We start from the raw sequence: 27,912 nt of genomic DNA, 5'->3' as shown, positions 1-27,912 counted from the left end.
TAAGTGTGCTTGTCAATAAATGTAAAGGTTAGATTTTTAAGGGTGTAGATTTTATTCCACACCTAGATGGAAAATTTGGCAGATTACTTCAAGTCTGAGACAGATGGACTTTTAATCAGTTTGGAAATCAATGGTTATGAGGGAAAGGCGGGAAAGTGGAGTTGAGGTTTGTCAGATTAGGCATGATCTGATTGAATAGTGCAGCAGACTTGACGGGAGGAATGACCTACTTCTGCTCCTACATAATGGTCATCAATAGCTTTTTGGTGAGGGAGTGAAGAGTTCTTGATTTCCACTACACTCTCTGGTTATGGCCCCCTTTTCTAGACTCCCTCACCAGCTGATATTGTTTTTTTGCCAGTTAGGCCATCAAGTTCTTCAATTATATTACCTCTTTATAATAGAATGCCTAGAGTGTGAAACAGGCCATTTGACCCATCAAGTCCACACCGACCCTCCAAACAACATCCCGCCCCATCAGCCAGACCCAACCTCCTACCCTTTTCCTGTAACTCTACATTTTCCATGGCCAATCTACCTAACCTGTATATCTTTGGACTGAGGGAGGAAACCAGAGCATCCGGAAGAAACCCACGCAGACACAGAGAGAATGTGAAAACTCCACACTCCAAGGGTGGAATTGAATCTGGGTCCCTGGCACTGTAATGCACCAGTACTAACCACTGAGCTACCATGCTACCCAGAAATGTCTTGTAGATATTTTTAATTAACCTGTTAACATGTATTATAATACACTTCTGGAGCAAGTGGATTTTGACCCAGGCCTTCTAACCCAGATGTGAGTCACTACCACTGCACCACAAAAGCCCTAAAACACAGCCAATCACACAGAGTCTGATCTCTATCACGGAATTAGATTCCAGTTGCCTGCATGACTGATGGGGACACAGTTACTATACCAACAAGGAGACTCCTCTGTCCACCTTGTAAACTGGAGGGAATACAAACCTAATTTATACAACTTCTTGTCCAAACTGAACTACTTTATGCCAATATCATACAGGTGAACCTGTGGTTCACTCGAATCTCATGCAAAGTGCAATGGCTAGTGAATGCTTTGAATTCTTAATAACTTACCATTATAGGGACGACCTCCATCCACCATCACCCCTACTGGGAATGTTGGGTACAAAGGCTGATAAAAATGCACCAATATCACGTGTTTGCCTTCATTTGGCACTCTTGTTTTGAAGGTAATCTGATTCTATAAAGCAAATTAGCCTCATGTTGACAAAAGAAAATCCACATCTCATGAATGAATAAACCGTAGCTGATAAGTTTAAGAGAATTAGCTTAAGAAACAGAGGGAATATAAGCTTTGCTGTCCAAGCCAGCATTTATTGCTCATCCCTACTTGTCCTGGTGGAGGTGGTGGTGAGCTGCCTTTTGAACTATTGCAGTCCTTTGGATGGAGGGAACAATGGTATTTTTTCAAGTTAGGATGGTGTGTGACGTGGAACGGAACTTAAGTGGTGGTGTTCTCGTGCATCTGCTACTCTTGTTCTTTTAGGTGATAGGGTCACTAGTGGAACCTTGGTGAGTTATTCAAGTACATCTTCTGGATGGTACACACTGCTGCTATTGAGCAACAGTGGTGGAGTGAGTAAATATTTGAGGATATGTGCCAATCAAGCGGGCTGCTTTGTCCTAGATGGTGTCAAGCTTCTTGAGTGTTGTTGGAGCTGCCCCCATCCAGGCAAGTGGGGAGTATTATGTTACGCTCCTGACTTGTGCCTTGTAGGTGGTGGACAGGCTCTAGGGAGGAAGGAGGCGTTGTGATCTGAAAAGAATGGTGGAAGCAGGTTCAGTAACTTTCAAAAGAAAGTTTTATATAAACATGGAAGTAAAATAAAATGAAAATGCAAAGGGAAAACAGTTGAGGAAAAGGGACTAACAGTTGGGGAAGAGAGTACAACACAGGAATGGACCCTAAGGCCCATGATGTTGTGCTGAACATGATGTCAAGTTAAACTAAGCTCTTCTGCCTGCCCTGGTCCTGGGCCTCTTCCATTGCCAAACCCTAACCACTTGAAGCCTGGAGGAAGAACGTCTCATTCTCTACCTTGGGACCCTCCAGCCACATGGGATCAATGTGGATTTCACCAGTTTCCTCATTTCTCCTTGCCCTACGTTATCCCAGATCCCACCTTCCAACTTGGCACCGTCCTCTTGAACTGTCCTACCTGTCCATCTTCCTTCCCACCTATCAGCTCACCCTCCTCACCGACCTATCACCTTCTACTTCACCTTCATCTACCTATCGCATTCTCAGCCACCATCCCCCCGCCACACACTCCCTCACATTTATCTCTCACCATCCTCCCACCATCACCATCACCACCAGCCCACAAGCCTCATTCCTGATGAAGAGCTTACATTCAAAATATCGATTCTTCTGCTCCTCCAATGCTGCCTGACCTGCTGTGCTTTTCCAGCACAACACTCTTGACCTTGGTCCATACCCCTCCATTTCTTGCATATTTATGTGCTTATCTAAAAGTCCTTTAAACGCACCTATCACATCTGCCTCCACCACAATCCCAACAGCGTGTTCCAGACTCCTCCCACCCTCTGTGTAAAAAACTTGCCCCTCACATCTCCTTTGAACTTTCGCCCTCTCACCTTAAATGCAAGCCCCATAGTATTAGACATCTGAACTCTGGGAAAAATATTCTAACAGCAACCCTCTCAATGCATCTCATAATCTTATAGACTTCTTTCAGGCCTCCCCTCAGCCACTCCAGAGAAAACAACCCTAGTTTTTTCTAGCTTCTCCTTGTAGCTCATAATCCAAGCAGCATCCTGGTGAACCTCTTATGCACCCTCATATCATTCCTGTAATGTGGTGACCAGAATTGAACACAATACTCTAAGTAAAGTCTTATAAAGACTTTGGCCCAACAAAAGTCTTATAAAGTTGCACAATGACTCTTGTACTCAATTCCCCAACCAATAAGGGCAAGCATGCTGTACACCTTCTTTATCATCCTATCAACTTGCATTGCCACTTTCAGGGAGCTATGGAATCGAACCCCAACATTCCCTTGTACATCAATGCTCTTCAGGGTTCTGCCATTACCTGAACACTTTTCCTTAACATTGGATCTCCCAAAGTGCAGCACCTCACACTTACTCAGTTTAAACTCCCACCTGTCATTTCTCTCCAGTGAAGCACTAATCGAAGAACTTTCCCAAACAGCCAGAAAAATTACTTGAACAGAGTCCTCCTGTGCTTTGTGACCTCTGAACTAGGGATGAACATCAAATTGCGAATATTCTGTACAATGAAAAAAGGGTTGAGTAACACGTAACATTATTCTAGATGTACCTACATCAAATGGACTGCAGCGGCTTAAGAAGGCAGCTCACCATCACCTGCCCAAGGGCAAATACAGATGGGCAATAAATTCTAGTCCAGCCAGCAATGCCCACATCCATGACTGATTAAAAAACATGCACACTGTTCAAAGTCATTCCATGTACTATCAATGAAATAAAAATTCTGAGATAGAGTAAATGGACTCAAATATATCCTCAGAAGCAAACAGAAAATTTTGGAGAAATTCAGCAGGTTTGGTACCAACTGTGGAAAAAGAAACAGATTAATGTCTTTTTCAGAACTGGAGAATCATATTGGAATTGATAAGCTAACTCTTTTTATTTTCAAAGATGCTGCCAGACCAGCTGAGTTCCTCCAACACTTTCTGTTTTTATATCAGGTCTCCAGCATCCATAGCGTTTTGTTGAAATGAATTTTATTCAAAAGATGAGAAACTATAGAAGAGATTGGCAGAACATCACAATCTTTCTGAGAGTCAGTGGAAACTAGAAAGATACGAGAAGGTAGGAAACAGAATGATGTGATGCCCACATTCAAAAAGCATGACTTAGCAGATCCTTGTGTCTGGGAGGTATTCCAGCATAGCTCCCAGCTATTTTCTCATCTTCTGTCTTCACTCCTGCTCCTGGACCTAGAGGAATACTACTCTAAGACTTCCTTCTTATTTTGGGCATATTAATTTACATTAAAACTCAATCAAAACTGTTGATTACCTTTGGTGATTTTAGTAAAATAATATCTCCTGGTTCCACCATGGTTGGAGGGCGCTGGGTTAGGAGCTGTGGATCTTTAGATAGGTCAGATTGTGAAGAAAGATCTGCAGTTGAAAGATGTCCATCTTTCACCTTCACTGATGACACGGGTATTTCATACTTGGATGCAACACATGAGCTGTTCAAAATTTCAAATAAAGACAGTGACATTTATAAAGGACAATATTCTGGACAATCACGTTTATTCACAAATAAGTTTGTGTTCTACATCATCAGGGCTCTTGATAGAGTGCAGAGGAGAAACTATTTCCATTGTTGCAAGGTCAGAAACCAGAGGACACAGAATGAGGATAATTAGCAAAAAAATCACCAGAAGAGATTTTGTTCGCACACAGCAAGTTGCTATAATCTGGAGTGCACTATCTAACAGGTTGGTGGGCACGGATTCAATAGTAATTCTCAAAGGGAACTGGATGTATGCTTTAAAGAGAGAATATTGCAGGGTTATGGAGTAAAGTGGAGGGAGTGGGACAAATTGGATCAAATCATTTTCCATAAAATAGATATTTTGGCTCAAGAATAAAATGAAGAGAGTGAAATTCTCTTGCCAATAATTTGGGCAAAGTAGTAAATCTGAGTATGGAAATGGATTTTCTCTACACTTGGCTAGGCCTCAGTTCATCTATTGAATCCAGTTCTGGAGAAAGAGAGTGAAGAGGAGATTTATTAGAATGATAGCAGCAGATGCTGGAAATCTGAAGCAAACAGAGAGAATGCTGGAGAAACTCATCAGGTCTGGTAGCATACGTGGAGAGAGAAAACAGAGTTAATGTTTTGAGTCTGATTCTTCTTCAGAACAGCCAATGCTGCTGAGTTTCTCCAATATTTTCTACATTAAATAAAATAGTAACAGGGAATGAAAGACTTGAGGATGGAAAGACTGGAGAAGACGATGTTGTCTTTTGAGAAGGTTAAAAGGAAATAAAGTAAGCTTCATAATTGTGAGGGGTTTGATAAAGCAATACAGAGGAGCTGTTTCTAGGGGCAGAGGAGTGAATAAACAGAGGACATAGATTTGACATAACTGGCAAAAAATGCAAGGTGTGAGTCGTCTTTGTGCAGCAAGTTGTTGTGACTGGAATGCGCTGCCTGAAAGGACCGTGGAAGCAGATACAATCGTAACTTTCAAAAGGTATTGGATAACAATGTAAAGATTTGTAAGGCTTTGGGGTAAGAGAAAGCAGGGTAAAACTTTTCAAAGAGCTAGCATAGGCATGTAGGGCCCAATGGCTTCCTTCTGTTCTGCTTCATTCTATGCGAAATGCATAATGAAAGGCATTGCTTCCTGACTGCCAGAGAAAAGTACTATTTTTGAATATAGCAGCAACTTCTCAATTCTAAATGAAGTGAGTATTTTCATAAAATGCAGGAGCTGAGCATATGCTGTGGAATTTTGTTTGGTGCCTCAATGCTCTTGATCTAATCAGGTTTGCTGTGTTTATTGCTCTCCTTTATAGCCATCCTTGAAAGCTGGAATCATTTATGTTTGAGTAACTTGTATAAATAAATATTATTCAATCAAACCTATCTGAACTTGATGAACAATGCTGATTTCAATTACCCTTTTACTTTCTAATCTCAGTGGGATGCCCTGCAGCAAAATGTTTATTGCTGATCTATGAAATGAAACCATTCATCTGATCTTTATCAGAGCTTTTTTATAAAAATGCTACCAAAAGACAACTTTTCCAACTTATTTGACAACTCTTTTATTTATTCATTCACAGGATTAGGGTGTTGCTGGCTAAGTCAGCATTTATTGCCCATTCCTAAGGCAATTAAGAGTCAACCACATTGGAGTCACATGCAGGCCAAACCAGATAAGGGTATCAATTTCTTTCCCTAAAGACAGCAGTGAGCCGGATAGGGTTTTCCTGGTAATTGTTTCATGGTCATCATTAGACTCTTAATTTAAAATTTTTATTGAATTCAAATTCCACCATCCGCCCTGGGTGCATGAGTCCCCAGAACATTACCTTTGAATTAGCAGGCCATCGCTTTCCCCCTTTATGATAGAGTCATACAACACAAGGAGGAGGCCATTTGGCCCATCGTGCCTGAGCCACTCAATTTGCTCCATATTTGTCGACTTTCCTGAAAGTTCCCTTTTGAAAGTTATCATAGCATCTACACTCATCAGTGCATTCCAGGGCATTATAATTAATTAATATTTTTTTGTTTAGTCATTAAACATGGGCATCACCAGCTGATCCAGAATTTATTGTCCATCCCTAGTTGCCCTTGGTTATGGTGATGGTAAGTGATGCTGAGTTGCCTTCTTGAACTGCTGCAGTCCATGTGCTGTAGGTATACCTACAATGCTACTAGGGATTAAAACAATTTCTCCTTATCTCCCCATTTGACAATCACCTTTAGTGCTTTCTGGTCACTAATGTACATTATTTATTCAAACAAAAACCTATATAATCCTGAATATCGCTATTACATGTTGGTCCTTGCAAGATGATGGCAGAATAGGGCTCCTGAGTTGGAGCTCATCTAATCCAACTCCTTTTCTTATGTCTTTGATCTTCCTTGCATTTTTTTCAGTTTTTAATTTTTTTCTTTTCTCTACAGAACTTCTGGAGAGAGCTTGGTTTTGTAGGCAGCAGTAGCAATAGGAGGGGCTGGGGGCCCAGAGCAGCATCGTGGAAGCAGCTGGCGACCCGGAGTGGCACCACAGCAGGATACTGGCAGTTTGTGGTGAGGCAGATGGTGAGCCAGCAGCGAGACATCAGCATGGAGGTGTGGGGATTGGGCCCAGTGCGGGGGAGAGGGATGGGACCCAGTGCGGGGGAGAGGGATGGGACCCAGTGCGGGGGAGAGGGATGGGGCCCAGTGTGGGGGAGAGGGATGGGGCCCAGTGTGGGGGAGAGGGATGGGGCCCAGTGTGGGGGAGAGGGATGGGGCCCAGTGAGGGGGACAGAGATTGGGCCCAATGCAGAGAGGAGAGATCGGGCCCAATGCAGGGGAGCGAGTGATCCCAACACAGGGGAGAGATCAATCCCAGCACAGGGGAGAGATCATGTCCAGCGCAGAGGAGAGATTGAGCCCAGTGCGGGAGAGAGATCAGGCCTAATGCAGTGGAGAGATTAAGTCCAGCATGGGAGAGTGATTGAACCCAGCATGAGGGTGGGGGGTCGGCGAGATTGAGTCTGGTGCAGAGGAGAGATCGAGCCCAGCGCAGGAGAGTGATCGAGCCCGATGTAGGGGAGAGTGCGGGCAAGAGATTGTGCCCAACACAGAGGAGAGATCAAACCCTTGAGGGGAAAGCCCAATGTGGAGCAACTGCAGGCCCATGGCTAAAGAAGGACTGTAATTTAGAACTTACACTTTACTTCTTATTTACTACTTTATACTTACAAGAACTGTAATGTTGAACATTTAACTTGTTTCTTTATTTTTCTACTTTTTACCTAAGGTTTTGTACTTAGATACCTTCTACCTAAGATGGTGCTGTGATTAGTGACATTTTAAACTTTTCATTGTTCTTGTGTATCCCTGCAATTGAGTACACATGACAATAAAACCAAATTCTAACTCTACATTTCTTCCTGCTTTGACAAGAGCAATCACAATTTTTTCAGCCTGTGACACTCAGGTTTGAACCTAGTACAAGTGAGGCCTAACCAGCAACTGATAACTCAGTGAATTATTGGGCCACTTTCAGACTCATTTCCAGCAGGTCCAGCAGCGGTTTAGGAACCTGTAAGTTCATAGAGTGGATATTATTATGCGTCTCTAACTGAGGAACAACGTCTAGGTTTTCTGATCAACCAGAACATGTGGGTATAGTCATGCTTGATGCTGATGCCTCAGTATTTTAAGGGACTTTAGTGAGGGAGAGAATGGCTTTATCCTACAAGTGCTAACTTGTAGGCATCTGGAACAATGGAATCTCAAAGAGGAAAAGCTACATCCCATTTCTTCTAAGCATCTCTGGAGAGCCTGCTGTAAGCCATAGGGCCCACAGAGACACCTTGTTCCCAGCAGAAAGGAGGAAGAAGACTGCTTCTGAACTAAGATGGAAAGTGCCTGAGGAAGCAAAACTATGGCACGTTGTCACTTACTTATGAATAAATGTGCTGCAAAATGTTCAATTACTTCACTAGGGTAGGAAAGGTACATGTCATGTTTAAGTGATACCTCTCACCCTGATTTACCAAGCTCTCTCCTGCACGTCACCACTCAAATTAACACAGCTTGCAGGTCCACCCATTCCTTTCTCTTGAGCAACCTCCTCACATCCCCATCTGAGCAGTCATTACTGATAGTCTCCTTCATCTCATTGCCATTCACATTCATCCCTCAAAGTCACCGTCCACAAATGCTGTCATTCCAACCTCTCAACAGATTCCACATCTCACACCAATACTTCTTTTTCTGGCTCTCTCCTCACAGAAAAGTGCCAAACATTAGGGAGAGACAGAGCACTGGCAGTGGTCTTCCTGTGATAGCCAGCTTGAATGCTGCATAGGGGATTTGCTGGATAAACACAGCTGATTGCTTCAAGAAAGGTTAAAAATCAGGGATCCATTGTCTTTATTTCATTGACCACATGCTTTGACAAGGTGAACTAACACTAATGTTTATAAACTGGGAGCCCAAATTGAAGAACTGTTTTACCAGTAACAGTGGCCATAAGAGAACTGAGAAAGCAGATAAGATTAAGAAAATGGGGAGCTGACATAGCAAGTATGAAACAGGAGAATTAGATCAAATATTAAACATTCCTCCTTCTAGGGTCTGTGCTTTTATAAATTGGACAGTTCTTTCAATGAACTGGCATTTGCATGATAATACCAGATGGTTTCCTAAGCGTGTTATATAAACCTGTTGTGTTCGATGAGAAAGAAGCAGATTGGTCCAACAGGTGCATGCTGTTATGTATCCACATCAGTCTCAATCCACCCTACTTCATCTCACCCTGTTAGCACATCGCTCTCTTTTTCTCCAATATGTGCTTTCAAGTTTTGTAATAAATCTGTGTCTGCTATTCACCTCCCCTACTCTCTGTGGTGGCAAGTTTCACATTCTTCCTACTCTTCAAGTAAAGATGTTTGCCTTGAATTCCCTATTTGATTTGTTAGTGACTATTTTATGCAGATGGTTTCCTTGTTTATGGACATTCCCACAAGGACAAATAGCTTCTCTACATCTAACCTATCAAATTGTTTGAAAGAAAAAGAAGAGATAAAGAGCTGCAGTATGCAGATTGCAACTGACAAATATAAACAAAACAAGATGGATTTGAGGTTCAAAATAAGCTGACAAGAAATGCAGTTTTGTTGGGAAGGAAAAACATCAAGGTAACCTATACAAAACAGCAATTTCTTCAACATATACCTAATTTCAATGTACCTGTATAAGCTGCACCCATAATCGGAATTTGCTCCAGGTTGTGAATGGCAAATCAAGTTTGTACAAAGTTGGGAATTCAAATGGAATTGGACAGGAGACGACTAGACAGCAATTCATTTTTTTAGTGGTGCAGTACATTAGTTTTCTATAAATTACCAAACATTTCCTCTTCTTCTCAGGTAATTTATTAGAATTGGGGAGGCTTGCTTCCATTGTGGTTCAACGGTTTTACGATGGCTGATTTATACTATATATGATCTGCAGATTGTACCCCATGCTTGGAGAGTTAGGTTCATGAGTTGACACATGATTTGTGCTCCCCCCAACCCAACCCGTGCTGCAACTTCATCTCTGGGCGTTCCCCATGTAGGCCCTGATGTATGCAGTGCCTTTCCAAATTAACTTTGTACATTTTAATTAGTCTTAATTAAGACCCCCCAGTGGAGATGTTTGACTTCCTTAGGGATGCTTTGAGAATCATAAAACCATAAGACATAGGAGCAGAAGCAGACTATTCAGCCCATTGAATCTGCTCCATCATGCAACAAGATCATGACTCTATATTCCTGCCTTTTTCCCACAATTCTTGATTCCCTTACTTTGATTCCCTTCCCAACCAACCTTGGCAGCCCTTTGTGGTAAAGAATTCTAAAGATTCACAACTCTCTGAGAAAAAAAAATTCTCCTCATGTGTGATCCCTTATTCTGAGATTGTGATCTGGGAAACATTCCTAAAGCATTTCCATTGTCTTCCTGGGAGTCTCCTGCTGTGACTGAGTACAGCAGATGCATCGGAAATCTGCCATCAAGTTGGGTTTGAATAACTCCACCCTTGGGTGGACTAATGGCAGGTATAATTCTGCCAAAGAGAAAATCTTTAACAGCACTATCATCACTGCAATACCTAACATCATCCTTCTCCATTAAATATAACTTTAAATGATCAAGGTATATTCAGAGTCATGGCTACAAAGCCAGGACAGAGACTGATCCATCATTCATTGGAGTAAGACTGCTACTGGTCTTGTTTCCATAACCCTTAATGCTCTTGGCTGACAAACATCTGTCGATCCCAATACTGAATTTTTCACTTCATACCAACTTCAACAACATTTTAGGGGAGTCCTGGACCTCCACTATGCTTTGTGTGAAGTTATGCTTCCTGATATCATTCCTGAATAGACTAACCCTAACTTTCAGATTGTTCAAGGTTCCTGTCACCAGGGGAAATAGTTTCTCTCTATCTACTCCGCCAACTCCTTAATATTCTAAACCTGAGGGAATATCCACTGTTTATGTAATCTGTCTTCATAATTAAATCCATCTATCCTTTGGTTAACTAAAGTCTATCAATCACAGTTTAAAATTAACAATTGATCTATTGCATTAATTGCTGTTTGTGGAAGAGTTTCTGAAGGGTCACTCGACTCTTAACTCTCTTTTCTTCCGCAGATGCTGCAAGACCTGCTGATTTCTCCAGCAATTTCTGTTTCTGTACCAATCTTAAATGACTCTTTGTATCTAGAAGCATTTCCTAAATTTAATCCTAGAAGCTTTGGTTTTAATATTTTCACTATGTTGATCTGTCACTATGTCATGGGCTTTTGCCTTTTCTGAGGTATTTGTACTTGATCACTAAGAGTTATGTGATATCCCGTGCTGTATTGAACTAGATTGTACTAACAGGGCTATGAAAGATTCAGTAGACATTTATTATAGCTCCTGATGTATACATATTTTACAGTTATATGCACTTCAGTGACAGGGCTATTATTAAATTGTTTAGTTCCAAACAGTAGCATGCTTCAGCATGTCATGTTTTTAGCATGTTTTTGGCACCAACTAAAATGGCATCTGAGAACTTTATACCATCCAGTTACATGTTCATTCAGTTGATACAATGGTGCATACTAGCTGCATTCTAGCTGTCAGAGATAATACAATAATATCCCCTCGTCCTTGATTCCACAACTAGTGAAAATAGTTTCTAGAGCTTCCACACCATTCCTATAATAAGGCGACCGGAACTGAACACAATATTCTAAGTGTGGCCCAACCAAGGCTTAAGGAGCAGCAGCATAACCACATGGCTTTTCCACTCAATCTCCCCACTAATGAAAGCCAACACACTGTATGCTGTTTTAACAACTCTATCAACTTGGGTGGCAACTTTGAAGGATCTATGGATGTGGACGCATGATCCCTCTGTTCCTCCACACTGCCAAGAATCCTGCCTTTAACCCTGTAATCTACATTCAGATTTAACCTTCCAAAATGAACCACTTCACACTTTTCCAGGTTGAACTCCATCTGTCACTTCTGAGCCCAGCTCTGCATCCTGTCAATGTCCATTGCAACCTACAACAGCCCTCCACATTACCCACAATTCCACCAAACTTCATGTCATTGGAAAACTTACTAACCTACCCTTCCACTTCCTCATCCAAGTCATTTATAAAAATCACAAAGAACAGAGGTCCCAGAACAGATCTCTGCGGAACACCACTGGTCACAAAGCTCCAAACTGAATACTTTCCATCAACTACCACCCTGTCTTGTATGAGCCAACCAATTTTGTATTCAGACAACCACATTTCCCGGTCCATGCCTGCTTACTTTCTTCATGAGCCTAACATGGGGAGCCTTGCTAAAATACATGTACATTACATTCACTGCTCTATCTTCATCAATGTGTTTCGTCACATCCTCTAAGAAGTGAGTAAGGCTTGTGAGGTATGACCTGCCCCTCACAAAGCCATGCTGACTATCTCTAATCTAGCTATGGTTTTCCAAATAATCAGAAATCCTGTGTCTCAGAATCCTCTTCAATACATTGCCCATTGCTCATGTAAGACTGACTGGTCTGTAATTCCCAGGGTTATCCCTATCCCCTTTCTTGAACAAGGGAATAACATTTGCCACCCTCCATTTATTTGGTACTACTCCAGTGGGCACTGTGAATGCAAAGATCATTGCCAAAGGCACAGCAATCTCTTCCCATGCTTCTTGGAGAAACCTTGGGTATATCCCATCCGGGCCAGGGGACTTATCTATCCCCATGTTTTTCAAGATTTCCAGCATATTCTCCATCTTAACGTTAACCTGTTTGAGCACATCAGCCTGTTTCACACTGTCCTCACAAAATTCAAGGTCCCTCTCACTAGTGAATACTGAAGCAAAGTGTTCATTAAGGACTTCCCCATCCTTCTCTGACTCCAGGCACATGTTCCCTCCATTATCCCTGATCAGCCCTACCCTCACTGAAGGGTGACCTTAGGGAGGTTTATAAAATCATAAGGGGCATGGATAAGGTGAATAGCAAATAGTATTGTCCCCAAAGCAAGGGATTTCAAAACCAGAGGGCATATTTTCAAGATGGGAGGTGAAAGATTTAAAGGACTTGAGGGGCAATTTTTTCACACAGAGGGTGGTGCGTATATGGAATGAACTACCAGAAAAAGTGGTAAATGCAGGTACAGTTAAAACATTTAAAAGACATTTGGACAAGTAAATGAACAGGAATGGGTTAGAGAGATAAGGGCTAAATGAAGTCAAATGGGGTTAGTTTAGTTTGGGAAACATGGTCGGCCTGTGTGTGATAGAAGAAGGGTCTGTTTCTATGCTCTATGACTGTATCCTCAGTGTGAGAGAACACATTCTACCTTTAACCCTGTAATCTACATTCAAATTTAACCTTCCAAAATGAACCACTTCACACTTTTCCAGGTTGAACTCCATCTGTCACTTCTGAGCCCAGCGTGGTGAATGTATTCATAGCAACATTCTAGGAGATCAATGCTATCCATTATATCAGTAACAATCTCTTCCAGCATCAGCGTAGTTTTGCTGTGCGCTTTATAATCTGTATGATTAGTCTCTTGTTAAGCACCTCCGAAACACTATCTTTTGGAGTATGCCCTCTCAATCACACATCACTCTGACTTGGAAATGTATCGTTACTCTTTCATGGTTGCTGGGTCACATTACCTTGCAACAGAAATCTGGGAGCATTTCAATACATGGCGTGCAGCAGTTTAAGACAGTGGGTCACCACAACAGATGGTCATTTATAGTCAGACAATAAATTTTAACTTCATTGCATTTCCCATAGATTAGGACTCCTTGAATCATACAGCACATTGGAGACCATTCTGCCTACATCCTACATGGCTGTGAAATAGCTGTTCAATTGGGAAGGTGGTGGTATACTTGTATTGTCACTGGACTAGTGATCCAAAACCACAGGTTAATGTTCTGGGGACACTGCTTCGCATTCCACCATGGTGGATACTGAAAGTTGAATTCAATAAAACTCTGGAATGAAGAGCTGACCTTTGCATATAACCATTGTCATAAAATCCCATCTCATTCACTCAGTCCAAAAATGTGCAGATTAGGTGAGGTGCAGGTTAAGTGCATTAGTCAGGGGAAATGTAGAGTAATAGGGTAAGGGAATGAGTCTGGGTGGGTTACTCTTTGGAGAGTCAGTATGGACTTGTTAGGCCAAATGGCCTGTTTCCACAGGGTAGGGATTCTATGATTTCTATGAATATTCTCTTGGGAAGGAGATTTGCTGTCCTTGCATATGACTCCAGATCCACAGCAATGTGATTTACTCTTAACTACCCGCGGAACAATTAGGGCTGGCCTAGCCAGTGCTGCCTTCGTCCCATAAATTAGTATTAAAAAACTAGGTACCACACCCCTGTACTTTCCTAGTAGCCCTGTGAATGATTTCTTTTCATGCATTTATCCAATTCCCTTTTGGAAGTTACTAGTGAATATGCTTCTACATCCCTTTCACATTACATTTCCAGGTCATAATAAGAAAAAGCATTTTAACCCTCTTAAAATAAGAACCAGCGATGTCGAGTGACTCAGTAAAATGTCGAGTGACTATTCCAGGAGTATGGGCAACCTCAGTCCCCAGATACTGAGAATTCTCAGCTCCATTTCTCAGATGCTTTACCCACTTTCCTTGTTTACTTACGCGAGTTGAAGTGAATCCCACCTGACCTTGCAACTTTTGGCAATTTGGTAGAGGTGGGACCGTGAAATTTACAGGCCCTTCATAATAATTTCTCCATTCTGAAATGTACAGCAGGAAAGTTCATGAGATAGGTTTTTACCTCCTGTTAGTGATGGGGCCATGGGTGCCGATGCAGTGCATTTTAGGCTCCACGTGTTCAGTGCAGAACTCTTTAAAAGGTATTAAATAAACTTTGTGCTGTCCATGAAAAGGAATAAAAATGCAATATATTAATAAATATGTTATCTCTGTACTAACAATTTCTGTACTGTCAGGACATTTATGCATTTGAAACAGTGAGGTCCCCTAATGACTCTTAACACTTGCTGTATCATACATGGCAGAGCCACATGAATTACAAGGAAACAGGATCTCAACTGGAGCAGCACATGGTATTTTTATTTGCAGCTACCAAGTATTAAAAAGGCTATTAAAATATGGCATTAGTATCAACTTGGTTGGAATATAAAACGATTTTCAGCTATGGAGATTAGATTGCATCTGAAGTAACTGTATTCAGCTCTGCCCAATGCATCCCAGGACAGATATTGTTATAGTCCTATCTGATGGTGTTACTGGACAAGTCATATCCTAAGTGAGACCTGGCTTGACAGACCATAGGTTTTGCTTTTGTTTACCATGGTGTTCAGTCACAAGAGGCTGCCCAACATATTTAAAAAATAGAAATATAAAAGTTTATTACATGAAAGAAAATAGCATTGATTCAATGCAGAAATTAGATAAAAAGAAAGGCAGTAACTATGCTACACGATGCAAAGCTATTTGAAATAAACCCATTACAAATGGGTTTGTAATTTGTGGGTGGCACGGTGGCACAGTGGTTAGCACTGCTGCCTCACAACGCCAGAGACCCGGGTTCAATTCCCGCCTCAGGCGACTGACTGTGTGGAGTTTGCACATTCTCCCCGTGTCTGCGTGGGTTTCCTCCGGGTGCTCCGGTTTCCTCCCACAGTCCAAAGATGTGCAGGTCAGGTAAATTGCCCGTAGTGTCAGGTAAGGGGTAGATGTAGGGGTATGGGTGGGTTGCGCTTCGGCGGGGCGGTGTGGACTTGTTGGGCCGAAGGGCCTGTTTCCACACTGTAAGTAATCTAATCTAATCTAAAATATCAGAAAGAACGGCCAAACATTTTTATCCTCAACAACCTTACAGATGAGTAGTCAAACCTGTCTCCACTTTAAACCTCCTTATTCAATTTGCGAGATGGTATTTGATTTCTTTTTATCTAATTTCTATAATGACTCAATGCTATTTTCTTCAGTTAAAGACTCTCTGTGACTCAGCTCACTTATTCCTCACCATATGTTCCAAAAATTCATTTCTTCAACAGGCTTCTGTTTCTGGAGGTTTTATCTTAAGCAACTCAGAAATTCTTCCCAGTTGTGCCCTGACTGTTTACTTAATCAAATTTAGGTGTTAGCTTTTTGAGATTCACGAACAAGGACTCTCAAATCCTTCCATTCTGCAGCTGGAAAGTTTAAGGGGGATACACGCGGCAAGTACTTCACACAGAGAATTGGTGGGCTCTTGGAACTTGTTGCCAGCAGAAGTAGTTGAGGCAGGCACGGTAGATTCATTTAAGATGTGTCTGGATAAATGCATGAGTAGGTGGGGAGTAGAGGAATACAGATACTTAGGAAATGACTGACAGGTTTAGACAGTACATTTGGATCGGTTCAGGCTTGGGAGGGCCGAAGGGCCTGTTCCTGGGCTGTAAATTTTCTTTGTTCTTTGTTCTTTATTTAAATAATAACACATCAGATCTAGAGCACAGATCAGTCTTTAACTAATAAAAAAAATCGGAATATGATTCTTTACAGACATTGAGTTGCACAATTATTACCTAGGGACAACTTCCGTGAAATGATTGTTTATTAAGAATAAATGTTCTGAGTAGCTTGTCAATCACCACACATATTATGTGCTGTTAGCTGATGTGCTCTCATGGCAAATGTACAACTTATCACGAGTATGGACTTGGAAAATTTAACTTGGAATCTTCTCCCAAGAAAAAAACAAACTTAACAAAATGCAACTTGCCCTACATGTCCGATGCTGAAGAAACAATCAATTTGTTTAGCTGGTTCACATATCACTTGAATAATGTACTTACCAGTAAAAAACTGATTGATGTACCATGCAGAAGGAGATCAGCATAAGAAAGCAGATCAAAGGCTGCAATGCGATTCTGTGAGTCAATTGCAACACTCCGACAAAAGAAACTGCAGCAAATTCAAATGGTCACAATTATATCTTTTATAAATACAAAAAAAATCAAAATATTCATATCATCCTGCAATCTACTTATTTGATTGTAATAAGAAACTAAAATGTACCAATCTCATCGTAAGTCCTAATCTTATTTTGTATTGCTGATGATACAGTGACTACACTTACCATGTCTCTTCTTTCCACAAATACTCCTGACCTGCTGAATATTTCCTGCATTTTCTGTTTTTATCGGAATATTTCTTATTAAGTTTAGACACACAAATGAGCAAATAATGGTCACTTCATGTTACATCTAACCACACGAACAAGCAGAGATTCATCATACATACTATGTTCCTTGTTAGGACTATTGTGTAACTACACCAAGTAGGACACATATATCATGACATTACTTGGGTCTATCCTATTATGTCTTACCATACCTGTATTTGCAGCTGTATAGATTGAATGTCCCTTGTGTAGTTGCTCCACGTGGATTGGGTACTGCCACATTAAGCTTATGCAGTCTCTCATCTTCATTGGCATATTCAAGTACAAAAACATATTGGTCTGGTTCAGGAATCTTAATTCTAAACTGTAGCTGAACCTAAAGGGAGGAATAAATGATGTTAATGGAGAAGCATCTAGCCTATCTGAGTGTTTGTGTTCTGTACATGATGTTGTACCTTTGAACACTCAGTCTAGTGCAATGGCTTCTTGGAAGCCTCATTGTGGATAGACAACAGCTAAAATGAACCTCTAAACCAGATGATGATACTCCCTTATTTAAGGATAAATATTATTTCCCTTAAGACAGTTCAGAGAAGTTGCACTGGGGTGATCCCTGGTATGAAGGGATTGTCTTACGAGCACAGGCCAAACAGGTTGGGATTCTACTCATTGGAATTCATAAGAATGAAAGTGATTTTGCTAATACATACAAGATTCTTGATGGGTTTGACAGGGTAAATGCTAAGAAGATGTTTCCCCTCGTGGGAGAGAGAGGACCAGACAATATAGTCTCAGAACAAAGGGGTGCCAATTTAAGTCAGAGATGAAGAGGTATTTCTTCTCTCCATTGGTTATAATATTCCAAAGATCCTTGGACAGAAAAGACCATGAAGAGCTTATGCCCAAAACGTCGATTCTCATGCTCCTCGGATGCTGCCTGACCTGCTGTGCTTTCCCAGTACCACAATCTTCATAGTGAAGAAGGCGTTTGGTATGCTTTCCTTTATTGGTCAGAGTATTGAGTACAGGAGTTGGGAGGTCATGTTGCGGCTGTACAGGACTTTGGTTAGGCCTCTTTTGGAATATTGCGTGCAATTTTGGTCTCCTTCCTATCCGAAGGAAACGTGAAACGTGAAAGGGTTGAGAAAAGATTTACAAGGATGTTGCCAGGGTTGGATGATTTGAGCTATAGGGAGAGGGTGAATAGGGTTATTTTTCCTTGAGTGTCGGAGGCTGAGGGGTGACCTCATAGAGGTTTATAAAATCATGAGGGGCATAGATAGGATAAATAGACAAAGTCTCTTCCCTGAGGTGGGGGATTCCAGAATTAGAGGGCATAGGTTTAGGATGAGAGGGGAAAGATTTAAAAGATACCTAAGGGGCAACTTTTTCACACAGAGGATGGTAGGTGTATGGAATGAGCTGCCAGAGGAAGTGGTGGTGGCTAGTATAATTGCAACATTTAAAAGGCATCTGGATGGGTATATGAATAGGAAGGGTTTACAGGGATATGGGCCGGGTGCTGGCAGGTGGGACTAGATTGGGTTGGGATATCTGGTCGGCATGGACGGGTTGGATCGAAGGCTCAAATCCTCCAATCCTGGCAACATCCTTGTAAATCATTTCTGAACCCTTTCAAGTTTCACAACATCTTTTCGATAGGAAGGAGACCAGAATTGCACACAATATTCCAACAGTGGCCTAACCAATGTCCTGTACAGCTGCAACATGACCTGCCAACACCTGTACTCAATACTCTGACCAATAAAGGAAAGCATACCAAACGCCTTCTTCACTATCTTATCTACCTGCGACTCCACTTTCAAGAAGCTATGAACCTGCACTCCAAGGTCTCTTTGTTCAGCAACACTCCCTAGGACCTTACCATTAAGTGTATAAGTCCTGCTAAGATTTGCTTTCCCAAAATGCAGCACCTCACATTTATCTGAATTAAACTCCATCTGCCACTTCTCAGCCCAGTGGCACATCTGATTGAGATCCTGTTGTAATCCAAGGTAACCTTCTTCTCTGTCCACTACACCTCCAATTTTGGTGTCATCTGCAAATTTACTAACTGTACATCTTATGCTCACATCAAAATCATTTATGTAAACGATGAAAAGTAGTGGACCCAGCACCGATCCTTGTGCCGCTCCACTGGTCACAGGCCTCCAGTCTGAAAAACAACCCTCCACCACCACCCTCTGTTTTCTAACTTTGAGCCAATTCTGGATCCAAATGGCTAGTTCTCCTGTATTCCATGAGATCTAACCTTGCTAAGCAGTCTCCCATGGGGAACCTTGTCGAACGCCTGACTGAAGTCCATATAGATTCCATCAACTGCTCTGCCCTCATCAATCCTCTTTGTTACTTCTTCTTACAACTCAATCAAGTTTGTGAGACATGATTTCCCATGCACAAAGCCATGTTGACTATCCCTAATCAGTCCTTGCCTTTCCAAATACATGTACATCCTGTCCCTCAGGATTTCCTCCAACAACTTGCCCACCACCAACATCAGGCTCACTGGTCTATAATTCCCTGGCTTGTCCTTACCACCCCTCTTAAACAGTGGCACCACATTAGCCAACCTCTAGTCTTCCGGCACCTCACCTGTGACTATTGATGATACAAATATCTCAGCAAGAGGCCCAGCAATCATTTCCCCAGCTTCCCACAGAGTTCTAGAATACACCTGATCAAGTCCTGGGGATTTATTCACTTTTATGCATTTCAAGACATCCAGTACTTCCTCCTCTGTAATATGGACATTTTCATGAAGTCACTACCTATTTCCCTTCTTCCATTTCCTTCCATGTCCATATATCTTCTATGTCCTTTTCCACAGTATATACTGATGCAAAATACTCGTTTAGTATCTCCCCATCTCCTGCGGCTCCACACAAGGGTTGCCTTGCTGATCTTTGAAGGGCCCTATTCTCTCCCTACCTCCACCTATCTTTGTGTCATCTGCAAACTTAGCAACTAAGCCCTAAAGAGATCTGGAGTGGAATATACTTTGAAACAGTCTCACCTGACAGTGATGAACGTGTGTAACTTTAAACCTTTCGGGCTCAGTAGATTTATTACTATTTCATAATTCTTCTATTGTGCACTGAAGAGATTCCAGTTTTACTTCATACTCCCTGTCCTTCAAACACCTTGACTATGCACCCCAAACACTGCAGTTCCAGAAGGTACCTAGCTCACCTTCATCTTCTTAATGGCAATTAGAGATGGACAATAAATGCTGGCTTAGCTTTTTATTTTATTCAGTCAAGACCATTGCTTGCTGCGTCAGCATTTATTGTCCATCTCTAACTGCCCTTGACTTGAATTATGGCTTGCTTTGTTGATCTTTTTTGTTCACTTTCAAGTTAGCTCACAACTCTCTGCACACCAACATTTCTATTTGTAGTTGTGCTTTTATACAGCTTTGCAACATTCATCTCAGTGTCACTTCAGATACCATGTTTTGTGATTAGAACACAGCAGTTTGTTCAACACAAGGTCTTCTCGGAAGAGAGCTGAGGGTGTCTGGCCACAGAGTGTGTGCTCCATGGTGGAGGTCACATGACTATAGCAGATTAGAAAGGACATTTGTACATGATGGAGGTCATATGACCACTGCAGAGTGGAAAGGACGTTTGAACATGATTGCATTTCAAGGGCTTTTGCCCGAAACGTCGATTTCGAAGCTACTTGGATGCTGCCTGAACTGCTGTGCTCTTCTAGCACCACTAATCCTGAATCTGGTTTCCAGCATCTGCAGTCATTGCTTTTACCTCGTTAAATTTAATATCATGTCTAGCCTAAACATGATTTCACATTCACAGAAATATAGTTGACTTTTAGCTTGGAAATATCCTAGCGAGCCATTAGGTTGTGGAGTTTCAAGCAGGTCGTCACCATCACCTTCTCATGAGCCATTAGCAATGGGCAATAAATGTCAGTTTTGTGAGCAATACCAACACCCAAAGAACAAAATTTAAAAATTACTGTCAGTCACCATCTTCCTCATTTATTACGTGAGTCATACAGCTGTGATAAAACCTCACTCTAATCTGAATGAATGTAATAAAGTGCAGTGAAAAGAACAGGGCCACTGATCACAGTGGTGATAAGATCTTCGGCAATGCATATCTATTTCTTTAAAGAAACATCTATCAATATGCTTTTTTTGTTGTCCTTTTGGCTGCAAACACAGTAAAGAACAAACAAGCAGTGCCTATTATCCATGACATGACTCTTAGTTCTGTTGTCACAACAGCAGCTGTTTTTCTGCTCTGTTAAACTGAGAATGGATAGAGGCTTTTCTCATGTCTCATAGCTTTAAGATCCACCATATACTTCCAGAAATAAAGGCCAAACAAAAGGCAATTTAGTGGTGGGAGAAATATTTGTATAACGAGGAGTTAAATAACAACCAAACCATCATTCTACAAAGGGGAAGTTTTACCGATGCTGAGGGATACTGCATATATGTTCAGAAAACCATAAAGCAACTTCAAAAATATTTCTAATGCAAATAAAACTAACAGCCCTTTGACAAAACAACAGAGGAATGTAACATAACAGAGGCCTGAGAGGAAGGTAAATTTAAAGTATAAAAACTTATCTCATGAATCGGAAGAGCGCACACTGATCAGGAGCGGACATGGGACTGCTGGGTATATTTGGGCAGTTTTTTAATATTAGGGTGGGCTTTGCCTGAAACATTACTTCAGTAGTGTCTCCCATCCACCCTCCTCCTCTAACCAAAAAAAAGTTCTCTGCACTGGATTGGTAAGGTTACTTGTTTTTTTTAGATTTTAGTAGTCTCCTTGGGAATTTAGAACAGTGGGAATAGAAGTTAGGGCAATTGAATGTTCTTCCTGCAGAATGTGGGAGGTGAGGGTCACCACTAGTGTCACGGCCGACTGCATCTGCGGCAAGTGCACTCAACTCCAGGTCCTCAAAAACCACAATAGAAAACTAGAACTGGAGCTGGATCAACTTCGGATCATTCGGTAGGCAGAAGGAGTATATGAGAGGGAGTTACAGGGAGGTAGTCACACCTCAGGTAAAAGAAGAAGGTAGATGGGTTACCGTCAGGGGACGGAAAGGGAATCAGCAGGCAGTGCAGGGATCTCCTGTGGTGGTTCCCCTTAACAACAAGTATATCATTTTGGATACTGCTGGGGGTCAATTTACCGGGGTAAGCAATGGGACACAGTTCTCTGGCACAGAGTCTGTCCCTGTTGCTCAGAAGGGAAGGGAGGTGAGGAGCAGAGCATTAGTCATTGGGGGCTCCATGGTTAGGGGGACAGCTAAGAGATTCTGTGGGAACAAGAATGACTCACAGTTAGTGTGTTGCCTCCCAGGTGCTAGGGTTCGCAATGACTAGGATCATGTTTTCGGGATCCTTGAGGGGAAAGGGGAGCAGCCCCAAGTCGTGGTCCACATAGGCACCAATGACATAGGTAGAGAGAGAGATGGGGATCTAAGGCAGAAATTCAGTGAGCTAGGGTGGGAGCTTAGGGCTAGAAAAAAGTTGTTATCTCTGGTTTGTTGCTCATGCCACGTGATTGCGAGGTGAGGAATAGGGAGAGAGGGGAGTTGAACATGTAGTTACAGGGATGGTTCATTAGAGAGAAGAAGGTTGAGAGGTGATTTAATTTAGACGTATAAGATAATCAGAGGGTTAGATTGGGTGGACAGTAAGCCTTTTTCCTCGGATGGTGATGGCCAGCATGAGGGGACATAAACTGAGGGCAGACATAGATATAGGACAGATGTCAGAAGTAGTTTCTTTACTCAGAGTAATAGGGACGTGGAACACACTGCCTGCAACAGCTGTAGACTCGCCAACTTTAAGGGCATTTAAATGGCCATTGGATAGACATATGGACAAAAATGGAATAGTGTAGTTTAGTTGGGCTTCAGATTGGTTTCACAGGTCAGTGCATTATCGAGGGCCAAAGGGTCTATTCTGTGCTGTAATGTTCTATATACTATGTTCTATGTAATTAAGGGGCAAGCTATAAAAGAGAAAAATCTGAGATAGTGGGGAAAAAATGACAGATTTTAATTTGAATCCCAACACAAATAAAGATGAAAAGAGAATTGAAAAAAATCTGAAATATATAACATAGCAGACCCCCAGAATACGAACGGTTTCCATTCTTGATACGTTCATAAGTTGATTTGTACACAAATCAGAACACAATACAATATAAAATATACATTCATAAGTGTGAGCGAATGTTCCCATGTCAGATCCTTAAGATTGGGTGTCAGTTAACTCAGTTGGCTGGATAGCTGGTTTGTGGTTTGTGATATAGAGTAATGCCAATAGCCATCCTTCTCAACATCCCCCTTTGCCTGAAGTGTGGTGACGATCAGGTTAAACTACCACTTGCCTTTCTCTCATGAGAGAGCGGCTCTATGGTTGGTAACACATTGTTGACTTTAACTTTACCTTCAAATTAATAATAATATGGAATTCATTTGCAAGTACAGCTGTTTGTTACGTCAGACATTCGTAAATCGGGGACCCATTATACACACAAAGTTAATCAGTGGTATCATTCTTGCATTTAATGCAATAATCACTTTATCACGGTCTTTAAAATAATAATGGCACAGTATTTTGACACCATTCAATGTACTGTACATCAAACACAAAAATTATTCTCATGTAAAGTTTCTGAGAAAGTATGAAAAAGAAATGATGAAGCAGACTTGAGGTGGGGTAGGGTTAGGGCTGACTAACCTATCTCTGCTCCTACGTTCCTATCTTTCAGATAAAGCTTTAAACTCTGTTTGCTGTTAGACAAATATGTCATTCCATTCTTGGCAAGAAGAGTGAGAACGGTTCTCTCTGATTAAATGGTCATTACAACATTCCTGAAGAAGGGCTTATGCCCGAAACGTCGATTCTCCTGTTCCTATTATGCTGCCTGACCTGCTGCACTTTTCCAGCAACACATTTTTAAGCATTACAACATTACTGTCTGGGGAGCTCCTATGAGATGTGCTTCCTACATTATAACTAGGATTACAGTTCATATTTAGTCCCTTGGCCATGAAGTACTTTGGGATGTACTGAGATCATGAAGTACAGCATCTTGCTTTCCCTTGATATTCACTGAAAAATTGGATCCTTCTCACATTCTGTCACTGCTATCTTGCACTTTAGGAATCATGTAACATTTCATCCTCACCAACACATTATAGTTTTGCTTACATTACATTTGCCCCTCTTGTCACTTCTCCATGCCAGGTATTTGAATGGAAGTGGTTATTCAGAATTGACTGAAAAGAATACATGAGCTTTCCAGATCTATCAGTTAAACTTGCAGACAGACTTTTTATATTTGTCTTGGGAAGTGGGTATTCCTGGCTAGGCCAGCATTTATTTCCCCTCCCTAAAGCAGTTAAGATTTCAGATAGTCAACATACTTTCGTCAAGGCAGGTCATGTCTCGCAAACCTCATTGAGTTTTTTGAGAAGGTGACCAGGCATGTAGATGAGAGTAGGGCAGTTGACATGGTAAACATGGACTCAGTAAAGCCTGTGATAAGGTTCCACATGGTAGGCTGTTGGAGAAAATGCAGAGGCATGGAATTGAAGGTGATTTAGTAGTTTGGATTAGAAACTGGCTTTCTGAAAGAAGGCAGCGAGTGGTGGTTGATGGAAAATATTCAGCCTGAGGTCTGGTCACTTGTGATGTGCCACAAAGATCTGTTTTGGGACCACTGCTGTTTGGCACTTTTATAAATGACTTAGACGCAGGCATAGGTGGATGGATTAGTAAATTTGCAGACGACACTAAAGTCAGTGGAGTAGTCGACAGTTTGGAAGAATGTTACAGGTTGCAGGGCGGCTTGGATAAACTGCAGAATTGGGCTGAGAGGTGGCAAATGGAGTTCAATGCAGCTAAATGTGAGGTGATGCACTTTGGGAAGAATAGCAGGAAGGCAGAGTACTGGGTCAATGGAAAGATTCTTGATCATGTGGATTGCAGAGTGCAGAGGGATCTTGGAGTCCATGTACATAGATCCCTAAGAGTTGCCACCCAGGTTGATAGTGCTGTTAAGAAGGCATATGGTGTGTTAGGTTTCATTGGTAGAGGGATTGAGTTCCGGAACCACAATATCATGCTGCAACTATACAAAACACTAGTGCGGCCACACTTGGAATATTGTGTACAATTCTGGTCGCCATATTTCGGGAAGGATGTGGAAGCATTGGAAAAGGTGCAGAAGAGATTTACCAGGATATTGCCTGGTCTGGAGGGAAAGTCATATGAGGAAAAGCTGAGAGATTTGGGTCTGTTCTCATTGGACAGAAGAAGGCTAAGAAGGGATTTGATAGAGACATACAAGATGATCAGAGGATTAGATAGGGTAGAAAGTGAAAGTCTTTTTCCTAGGATGATGACGTCAGTGTGTATGAGGGGGCGCAACTATAAATTGAGGGGTGATAGATTTAAGACAAACATCAGAGGTAGGAGCTTTGATAAAGGGTCAGTTAGACTCAAAACGTCAGCTTTTTTCTCTCCTTACAGATGCTGCCAGACCTGCTGAGACTTTCCAGCATTTTCTCTTTTGGTTTCAGATTCCAGCATCTGTAGTAATTTGCTTTTATCAGAGGTAGGTTCTTTACGCAGAGAGTGGTAAGGGAGTGGAATGCCCTACCTGCTAATGTCGTCAACTCAGCCACATTAGGGAGATTTAAACAATCCTTAGATAAGCACATGGGTGATGATGGGATAGTGTAGGGGGACAAGCTGAGAGTAGTTCACAGGTTGGCACAACATCAAGGGTCGAAATGCCTCTTCTGCGCTATATTGTTCTATGTTCTAAGAATCAACCCCATTGTTGTGGACCTGGAGACATATTTCGCCAGACTACATAAGGATGGCTGATTTCCTTTCTGAAAGGACATTGGTGAAATAAATGGGTTTTTACAACAGCTGGCAATAGTTTCATAGCTGTCCTAGATAATGTTCCAGATTGGAACCCATATGCCCAGAACATTAGCCTGGGGTTTTAGGTTACCATCCCAGAGACATTAACTATATGCTGTTACCACTGCTTGCCTCTTTTGAAAACTGAATTTTAATTTCCGAACACCTACAAGCACAGAACTCCTATCTATCACAGGACTCTTGCTGGAAATGTCTCCCATCAAACTTCCCCAAGAATCATCCATGAAACTCTGCCAGATTCATCTCGACAAGAATACAATTCAAAAAAGGCGAGCAGAGGTAATAGCATAAAGTTAACATCACTAAAATGGTAATGAAAACCCTAAGCTAACGTTGTGGGGATAGGGTTCCAATCCAGAACAATCTGGAACAGCCATGTAATCGTTGTCAATTGTTGTAAAAATGCATCAGTTTCATGAATGTCTTTTAGGAAAGGAAATTCACCTTGGAAATTCTTGGACCTTTTTGTTTGTTTTAATATTTAAACAGTATATTAGCAGTTTGGCAAAATTCATCAATTGACACAATACATTTGCTAATGCTAAAAAAGGCCTATGAACTGAACATAAAGTCTGTTAGATATTCTTTGATACCTGTCTGCCAGTGAGAACAGCCATCCTTGTCCGGTAGGAGGTAGGTAATTGAACCGAGGATTGCTGTTTGCCATCCACAGTGTATATGCCATCATCTGCTCCAGCCGAGGGGAAGATATCCAAAGGAAGATATTTGTATAACAAGCAGCTGTTGAAGGTAATTTACAGTTAGGTTAACTGAATGACAGAAGTTTTGTCAATAAAAGCAAAATATTGCAGATGCTGGTGATCTGAAATAAAAGCAGAGAGTGCAGGAGGCTCAGTGGGTCTGGCAGCATCTATGGAGAGAGAAGCAAAGTTAATGTTTTGAGTACAATATGACCCCTTTTTCAGATACAATCTTTTTAAGAATTGGGGCTAAATTAAACTTAGATGGACCAGACTTAAGTGTTTCGGTCTCAATGTTATAGAAAGGATATAGAAGCATTAAGGACAGTGGAAAAAACATTTACAAGCATGATAACAGAACTATAACATCATAAATATCTGGAAAAGTTTTCTTTAGAAAAGGCTGAAAAGTTCTTTTGAACAGAGTTAGTCACATTTTCCCTGCTCTTCCTCCAAATCCTTGTAAGATTCTTCTCTTCAAGTTTTTCCCCAAATGGTGGGAGAGTGGGCCAGAGCATGGCAGCTGGAGTAATAGATTGGATACATGTGAAGTTAGCAAAGCCCGGAAGGGAGATTGTCATCTGAATGGCTATAAATTAAGAGAAGGAAATGTGTAATGAGACCTGGGTATCCTCATACACCAGTCACTGAAGGTAAGCACACAGGTGCAATAGGCACTCAAGAAGCAAAGGATATGCTGGCCTAACAGCAAGATGATTTGGGTACAGGAGAAGGAAATGTCTTGCTGCAGTTATGCAATTATAACCACTCCTGGAATATTGTGTGCAGTTTTGATCTCCTTATCTGAGGATGGATGTTCTTGCTATTGAGGAAGTGCAGCAACATATTAACAAACTGATTCTTGGGATGGCGTGACTGACGTATGAAGAGATACTCGTTTTTTAAAAAATTCATCTGAGGGATGTAGGCATCGCTGGCTGGCCAAAATTTATTGCCTAGTTGCCCTTCAGAAGGTGGTGGTGAACTGCCTTCTTGAACCATCACAGTCCACCTACTGTGGGTTGACCCACAATGCACTATGGAGGGAATTCCAGGATTTTGAGCCAGCAACAGTGAAAGAACAGAGATATATTTCCAAGTAAGGATGCTGAGTGGCTTGGCGGGGAGGTGGGTGGGGGGGGGGGGGGGGGGGGGGCTGGTGGAGCAATTTCTGCAGTGTGTCTTGTAGATAGTACACACTGCTGGTACTGAGTGGTGGATGTTTGAGGATGTGGTGTCAGTCAAGTGGGGG

The 27,912-nt window shown here is 41.7% G+C and overlaps 1 protein-coding gene across 2 annotated transcripts in view; it reads right to left on the bottom strand.

Moving 5' to 3' along the window:
* The window catches only part of LOC140476847 (laminin subunit alpha-3-like), a 364,783-nt gene that overhangs the window by 159,918 nt on the left and 176,953 nt on the right, over positions 1–27,912 (bottom strand). For both annotated transcript variants that reach the window (XM_072569677.1, XM_072569678.1), the window contains exons 26-31: positions 26,553–26,700; positions 17,198–17,361; positions 16,657–16,765; positions 14,625–14,722; positions 4,075–4,252; positions 1,099–1,225 (exon numbers count right to left, since the gene is read on the bottom strand). In XM_072569677.1, coding sequence (XP_072425778.1) covers positions 1,099–1,225; positions 4,075–4,252; positions 14,625–14,722; positions 16,657–16,765; positions 17,198–17,361; positions 26,553–26,700 — 824 coding nt within the window. The remainder of the gene's footprint in view (positions 1–1,098; positions 1,226–4,074; positions 4,253–14,624; positions 14,723–16,656; positions 16,766–17,197; positions 17,362–26,552; positions 26,701–27,912) is intronic.

The sequence above is a fragment of the Chiloscyllium punctatum genome, chromosome 5, assembly GCF_047496795.1.
Source record: "Chiloscyllium punctatum isolate Juve2018m chromosome 5, sChiPun1.3, whole genome shotgun sequence".
Lineage (NCBI taxonomy): Eukaryota > Metazoa > Chordata > Chondrichthyes > Orectolobiformes > Hemiscylliidae > Chiloscyllium > Chiloscyllium punctatum.
Note: the sequence above shows the minus strand (reverse complement) of the source record. Positions and strands in the feature narration are given on the sequence as shown.